We start from the raw sequence: 8,240 nt of genomic DNA on the forward strand, positions 1-8,240 counted from the left end.
TAACTGCCAGTCTGTCATGTAAGAAGTTGGTCGGCTGAGGCAAGCTTTAACTCGTCATTAAACAGTCATTGTAAGTAATACTCGTAAGTTACCATACAAATAAGTCTGAGTAGTGCGCATAGGTGCTGTAATTGTAATTAAGCTTTTCTAGTTCACGACTGGGGCTAGATAGGCTTACCTGCCCACTGTTGCATGTGTTTTGTTGTTTCGTACTGTTAAGATTTTATATATAAACTACAGCTAAGCCTTATAAAAACAATTGTACCTAACTCGATAAGGAAAATGTATAGAAATGACGAAACAAAGCTATTTGATTACTGTAAAATAATTAATGTCTATGATAAGTTTAAAATGATGCTAGTATGTGATGAAATCGCTAACTTACCCAACCTTAAAAATAGATCTAGGTCACAAAAATTAAGAAATATCAATATACCTACCTATGTATGTCCTACCTACTTACAATAATACCTACGGAAAAAGAGTCTGGCAATTTATGTTACCCCATACATTAAACTCATGGCCTAACGATGTAAATCAAAATATACTTAATAATACACATAAGACCAAAACAATAATAAAAAATATGTTGTTATCAAGCACAGGTGCGCGCCCGAGTTGTTTAACAGCAACTCAGGTTAGCTAAAATGATTATTTATATGTACTTACCATCCTTTCCTTATTATCTAGATAAATAACTACCAAACCGGAATGTAAACGAGCGACAATGGCGGCAGATAAACCGTACGCGGTTTTCGCTCGCTGTTTTTATTGTTATATTAGTTTTTAAGAGTTTTGGATAAATAAAAAAAAAAAAAAAAAAAAACGCTCAACTTCGCACAAACCGTATGGTTTTTCACTAATGAGTGATATATTCTCTTTGCGCTAAACTTTATGGTGGGTAGACAAGTCTGTATACTTGTTTGGAACTAACTGCCAGTCTGTCATGTAAGAAGTTGGTCGGCTGAGGCAAGCTTTAACTCGTCATTAAACAGTCATTGTAAGTAATACTCGTAAGTTACCATACAAATAAGTCTGAGTGGTGCGCATAGGTGCTGTAATTGTAATTAAGCTTTTCTAGTTCACGACTGGGGCTAGATAGGCTTACCTGCCCACTGTTGCATGTGTTTTGTTGTTTCGTACTGTTACGTTTTATTTAATAAGTAATTAATTTGTTATAAATATAGCGAAACCAATGATTTACAACAATTGTTTCTGTTTGAAAGTCTTTCGTTCATATTTATACCTTAATGTAGGTACCGACTACCTACTTATTTTTCAAAATTCGTACAAAATTAAATATTTAATTATTAGGAAGTCGTAAAGCAGTAATTAATATTAAGTTAATTACTGCTATAGGTACTAATTAATATTAATATTTTTTATATTAATATAACCTTAAGTTAATTACTGCTTTATACTGTTTGACACTGTTTGTTAAGCTAACCAATAGCCTAATCAAAAATAATTTCGTATAGAATTTGATAAAAAAATAGAACAACAAGCAGACTAATAATTTAAATTTAATGACTTAAAATCCAATGACATTTCTATAAAGTATAAAAAGGAGGTGTTAGCAAAGTTCAGCAATGGTTGAGCAGTTCGTTGACGTGGCAAGGCTTCAGGCAGCACGCCTCGACGAGGTTCGACGACGCAAGCTGCGCTCGCCGCGCCCGAAACAAGAAGCGCTCTGGTATCTTTGGCAAAAACTTTGAATCTGCAAATATAGTTGTGTCAAATAAATGTACAGTACAAAATGTGGAAATAAAACTTTGTTGTGGCAGGTCAATTTAGGGAACTTATTCTGAAAGACTTGCAGACGACTAGGTTAGATCCTACCATCATGGTCAATCGGATGGTAATTTAAAGTAGTAAATATTCTAAAGGAAAGCCAGCTCAAACTTTAAAGTAAGTAAGTAAAATTAATTAGATAGGTAAGTAATTTATTAGTTTCATGATAGAAGAACCCAGCAGGTACCTTAACTTACATTAAATATTGACTACGAACTTAAAAACTCAGAATGAATTCCGAAATAGTTGTGACACTGAATAATTTGTACGGTAACGGTACGAGCAACGAGAAAAGGAAATTTCCATATAAAGTGGTCACTTTCTGTGGAGATTTCCTTAAAAAGTTACCTGCGTCCATTGCTACATATTTTGGTCATATTGTTGTACCCCGGCACGTACGTTCACAGGTGTGTCCAGATCTAGCAAATGCACCTCGAGTGCGAAATACACTGTTGCTTTAGATGGCGAAACTCGTACAAGGCTCGCATAGAACAGAGGGTGCAAATCTACGGCATATTTAGATCTGAACGCATCTTTAGATTCAGTACCCAAATTGTCATACCTCCTATCGGTAGCGATGAAAAGCTGGGCTCGTCTGCTTCGGCAGGGAAGGGGTCTATGCCGTAGCAGTACATTGAATGTGCCTTTGCCAGCTCTCTGCCGCAAAGGACGGTCTGCTCCGCAGAAGCCTGCGAGGCAGCCGCCCCCAGCAGCAGTAACACCACTACCCACATCTGGAAACAGTACAGCAAAGTTTCAATATTAACCCTCGCAGATGGTACTCATCCTGGGGCCACGGTTTGGCGGGCACGCTCTGTGCTGACGCTGACCGCCATACATTTGTTTTAATGGTTAAAATTTAACCAGTGTATGGCAGTCGGCGTCATCGTGGAGAGTAGGTACACGCTCAGCGTGCGTTTCGTGGTCGAGGACACCGGTTCATATTACACTGTTGAATACATTTTGAACAAATGAAGTTAATAGGAGCCGATTAAAGTGGCCGAATACCGAATAGTTGCCGAATTTTCGTGGCATCTTTAGTAATAACACTTAGTCAGACTTTGAAGTACCCTATGAAGTATGAAGTACCTAACTGACGGTAGTCATTATTCTAGTATACACATACAGTAGGTACCTACTCGTACAGTGGTCCCCGACAATCAGTGTACCTACCTAATTATGTAGTATTTTGGTTATTTTCTATTAAAGAACTGTAAAATATTGCCGGTGGCTAATGGTCTAATAAGTATTAAATTTTGCAGCCGAGTGTATGTTTCATCGATGACCGCAAACTTGATCCTATTGCGTGCGCGCAACGTGGCCACACAACGACTTAGAAACTTAGGTTTCAGTTGGTTAGACACCTAAGTACTCCTTTTGTTTACATGCAGCCAAGTTACGTAAACCAATTAACTTAAAGACGTTCACTACAAAGCATGGATGTACCTAGACTACCTAGAGGGATGCCTACGCTACAGTGTTTGGTGTAAGTATGTATCAAAAGGTAGAGACAAACTGAGCCCACGCAACGCAACGTATGAAATGCATTATTAAATCTGGACCCTGAAATTTGTTTGCAAACGCAGCCAAACGCAACGCATGACAAGTAGGTAAGTATGTATCTAAACATACAAATTTCAGGGTCCAGATTTTATAATTGCATTGCGTTGCGTGGGCTCAGTTTGTCCCTAAATAATTAAGTGTCTGGATTTCTGGAATGAAAGTAGACGTCCGAGTCTACCATCTACTCCACATGTCATCTATGAATTTAAGTTATCACCGTAGATGTGACAGCGGCGCATGTCGAGCACTGGGACGTTTAAAGTGTCATTCAATAGAACTTGCTAACTATGTAAACGAACCGCCATACTAAAATTGACACTGAATGTCAATTTACTAGTAACTTTTGTTTACATAGTTTGCAAGTTCTATTGAATGACATTTTAGGTACCTTAGTTGGTTGGTAACCAGCAAAATTTTAATGGTACTTTACGAGTAAAGTAAAAAATCACTTCTGTTCTTGGTAAGTAGATAAACTTTAGCTATTTATTGGCCTAACGATTTAAAAAGTAGATAAATTTAGTTATATACTTAACTACAGGCCATGAATCTGGGTAGGTATATATAAATATTTTGTCTCACCGTGTTACTGTTAGGTATCGCGTAAAATTTTGTAGGCACTTGTTTAGCACTGATCGAATATAGGATTCAAAATTTAAAATATTCCGAAATGAAATCCGAGATATGTGTCGGCATTTTGTAATAAATCATAAATATTGATTATAACAACGTCATAATAAATTTAATTAACACTCACCACAACCTAAACCGCTGCGCAGCGGTCTACAATTAGATCGAGACGGTGCGGGGCCACCTTTTATACCCTTATCTAGGGGGTTATTTTCATGACACCTTATCTATTAAAATACATACTGACCACTTAGACTCAGTACATACACGTGGACCTATTTTTAGCACTCCCTGGAGTCTTGACGCGGTCATAAATTTGCAAGAATGCAGATTAAACAATTAACATTTGCTATCTCCGCTGTACTACTTAGTTGCAAATTCGACTTTCGTACCTAGGTGCATACATCTGTTAGATTCTAGCTGTCTAATGAAAGTTAGAGCCTGCATAAACACGGCAATTTCGAAAAATCTGTAGCAGGCGGATCTTTGCTTACAAGCATTGCATAATTTTTATACTTTTTATAATGTTCATATTCTAGAAATCATAAAAAGTATAAATTTGGTGTATGAATGTATTACTTACCATACTTAGTCAGAAAAATGAAAAACGGTCGATTCATGAAAAAGAAATATTTATTGACTTTAGCACCTACCTAATTACCTATAATTTAATACCCACATTAGTCTAAACAAACACTTTTAATGTGACAAAGCATTCGCTAATTAATGATAATTTGCAATTTTCGCTTTGCAGTAAACAACAAACAAGCTCTTACAAATAAAAATAAGTTACTATAGCTACATCCTTCACAAACGTTGGTACCTACTCTTAAGAGTAAACATAGTATAAATACACTACGATTAAATATATTTAAAGTCATTTTTACGATTGCTGATTGACTCTCTGAAGCTCTTTTTGCAGTGTAAGTAAGTAATTGAAATAATTTCAACTCCTCATTATTGACAAATGTCGCCCCATAATGGACCGAGCAAGTTGCTGAAGTTTAGAATCTTAAGCGTAGCAGGAGACTCAAAAAGCACGGGGTACTTATACTTGTAGTATATGCATGCAAACCGGCACGGGCGCGGTGCCGCTCCCCGCGCACACCTTTGTATGATCAGTAATAAACGGACCGTCGACTGTACTGCTGTGTTTCCTTTACGCTCTCAAATACCTCACTGGCGACGAATCTACCCGCGCGTGGAAAAAAAAAACAACCGTTAATTATGACGACTACGTGTATCGGAAGTCTTACGGTTTTTGACCATAATTCTCAAGAGTGGAAGATATTTCATGGAAGGCTGCAGCAGTATATTCTTTTAAATTCAGTTGAGGATACCAAGAAGGCACCGTTATTACTCACTCATCTGTCGGATGAGACCTACCGTCTGGCTACAGATCTCGTGCATCCTAAGAAAGTAGAGGAGGTTGCGTATGACGCTTTAGTCGCAGAGCTGAACAAGCATTTCTCGCCGAAAAGATGTACCTTCGCCGACAGGGAGAAGTTTTTCGAGGCGAGAAGGACAACGGGAGAAAGCGTCGAGGGATGGGCGGCGCGAGTTCGCGGACTCGCCGTGCACTGCGAGTTCGGCAGTGCATTGGACAAGCTTCTAGTGGATCGTTTTGTGCTAGGCATGAACGTAGGCCGCGAACGTGATCGCTTATTCGAGCAGTACGGTTACCATCAGTTTGTCACTGACATAAACGCCGTCGAGAACGTAATTTACTTTCTATACATCTCGCTCGCACTCGCATATTTGTGCAAACGGGATGTATAGAAAGTAAATTACGTTCTCGACGGCGTTTATGTCAGTGACAAACTGATGGTAACCGTACAGGACGCTACTTCGCTTTCGTTTGCGAAGGCTTTGGAGGTAGCACAGCAGGCGGCGAGTGCGCGCCATGCCCGGGCGACGGCCACGGAGGCAACGGTGGCGGCGTTCGTGAAGGAGGAACCGGTGTACCGGGTGAGCGGGACGAAACCCGCCACCGACCGCGGACGAGAGGTTCGCAAGTGCACCGTGTGCGGCATGAAAAATCATGATGCGGAGCAGTGTAAATATAAGGGTTACAAGTGTCAAAAGTGCGGTTTAGTGGGCCATTTGAAAAAAGTGTGTAAGGGCAAGTTGTCACGAATCAATAATATAGTGCAGCAAAATAGTGATACTTCGAATGAGGCATCGTGCTGCGTGGAATGCCAAAACTATAGATTGAGGTACGTTTCATTTCAATAAAACCCATTGAAATTGAAGTTAAGTTGGGGGATAGTCTTGTCACTATGGAACTTGATTCCGGTTCGGGTACCTGCGTCATATCAGACACTTTGTATTATGATAAGTTTCATAAATACAAATTATTGCCTTGCAATGTCCGTAGGTGCTTTTATAACGGCCATAAAATCGCACCTTTAGGAGTTTTTGATATTGATGCTACTTTTAACAATAGCACCAAGTGCATCAGCATTTTTGTTGTAAAAGATGGAGGTCCCGGTTTATTGGGCCGCGATTTTATGGCCGCCTTGGACATATATTTCACTGCGAGGATAAATAAAATATGTGAAGATAAGGATGTTGATCTTTTGTTAGAACAATACCCTAACCTGTGGCGTGACGAGCTAGGTGCATTTAATAAGTTTAAAGTCACTTTAACATTAAATAATAAAGCTAGCCCTAAATTTTTTAAACCACGACCTATACCCTTTGCCCTTAAAGGGAAAGTAGAAGCTGAACTAGATAGGCTGGTAGGTTTAGGTATTTTAGTACCCGTCAACCATTCCCAATACGCTACTCCAATTGTACCAGTGCTTAAAGAGAACGGTAAAGTAAGAATCGCGGGGGATTTTTCGGTTACTCTGAATAAGGACTTAGTGATTGATAAGTATCCGCTACCCCGTATAGAGGAAGTATTCGCAAAGCTGGGCGGCGGCGAGCACTATAGTAAAATAGATTTGAAGAACGCATACAATCAATTTGTTTTAAGCGATGCGTCCCAGGAGCTCACTACAATAAATACCCCGAGGGGCTTATTTAAGTATACCCGTCTCGTATATGGCTTAGCAAATGCCCCGGCTATTTTTCAAAAAGCCATGGAGACATTGCTTGCCGGTATAGATGGAGTGAGTTGCTGGCTGGACGACATATGTGTTACGGGTCCCAACAAAGTGGTCCACCTTAACAGGTTACGGGAAGTACTGAGTAGGCTTGACCAAGCCGGTCTCCGTTTGCAGAAGGAAAAGTGTGAGTTTTTCAAAAATAGTGTTACTTATTTAGGTTACACAATAAGTAAAGAAGGGCTTCAATCCAGCGCGCAAAAGGTAAAAGCGGTAATTAATGCACCGGAACCTGAAAATATAACTGAAGTTAAACGTTTTTTAGGCATGGTTAACTATTACAGGAATTTTATTCCAAACGCGTCTAGTGTGTTAAGTCCGCTGCATGAATTACTACGCTCGGGAGCAGAGTGGGACTAGGGCTCGCGGTCGTGTCCGGGTTTCGTGTACACGTGTTCGGTACCCGTTTCCGTACTACACGTACACGGTTTTCTGACCCGTTCTACACGTGTAGACGGGTACACGTGTAATTAAGATCCGTGTATCCGTGTACCCGTGTACACGGTGAAACGGATCTTAAATACACGCGGGTCTAACCCGTTCTTGACGTGTAGCGGAGATTAAAGTTATGTATAGCTTTAAATAAAACACAGATTCAGGCCCAGATTGTTTACCAGTTTTATCGGATTTTCAAATTCGGACTTGCAAGTTATATTTGACCCACTTCCGATGAAGCTGAAAATTTCCATACGTGTGTAAGTCGGGTGACAATGCAAGATTAATGGAGCTGCCGGCCTAGCCAAGGTTACAATCGCTATCGCTTCGACAACGAAAAGCTTCATGTCTCTCTATCACTCTTCCATATTAGTGCGACAGTGACAGTTGCGTTTCGATCGCTACGGAGCGTAAGCGATTGGCATCTTGGCTACGCGGCCTGAACTGATGATGGAGACAGGAGGAGGCCATATGAACTCTGTGATATAACAACCGAATTGTGTTTGGGGTTTTTAGAATATACTCGTGGAAAGAAAAGTACAGTCAGCGATAAAATCTTGTACCAAAAATGAAAGTTTTGCCAAAAACTTATTTATTCTTTATTTGAATACTCCAGGACCCGCTTATTTTAATCGCTTAATATCGCTTTCAAATAATTGCTAAAAACGACACCGTTATTGGTAGAGTGAACAGAAATGAAAATATTTATTTTTG

General features: G+C 39.7%; 1 protein-coding gene across 1 annotated transcript; it reads right to left on the reverse strand.

Moving 5' to 3' along the window:
• Positions 1 to 1,504: 1,504 nt before the first annotated feature.
• Positions 1,505 to 4,285, reverse strand: LOC134661474 (insulin-related peptide 2-like). Its single transcript, XM_063517586.1, has 3 exons — positions 4,109 to 4,285; positions 2,354 to 2,525; positions 1,505 to 1,717 (listed from the first exon to the last, which is right to left on the reverse strand). The coding sequence occupies exons 2-3, from the start codon at positions 2,523 to 2,525 to the stop codon at positions 1,584 to 1,586; spliced, it is 306 nt and encodes a 101-aa protein (XP_063373656.1). The 5' UTR covers positions 4,109 to 4,285; the 3' UTR covers positions 1,505 to 1,583.
• Positions 4,286 to 8,240: the final 3,955 nt, after the last annotated feature.

Source organism: Cydia amplana, chromosome Z, assembly GCF_948474715.1.
Source record: "Cydia amplana chromosome Z, ilCydAmpl1.1, whole genome shotgun sequence".
NCBI lineage: Eukaryota > Metazoa > Arthropoda > Insecta > Lepidoptera > Tortricidae > Cydia > Cydia amplana.

Bases quoted from the DNA above. Each gene is read 5' to 3' on its own strand.
- LOC134661474 (XM_063517586.1), bottom strand. From the start codon at position 2,525: ATGTGGGTAGTGGTGTTACTGCTGCTGGGGGCGGCTGCCTCGCAGGCT. The intron at 1,718-2,353 runs GTATGACAATTT...CTATATTTGCAG, and splicing joins TTCATCGCTACCGATAGGAG to ATTCAAAGTTTTTGCCAAAG.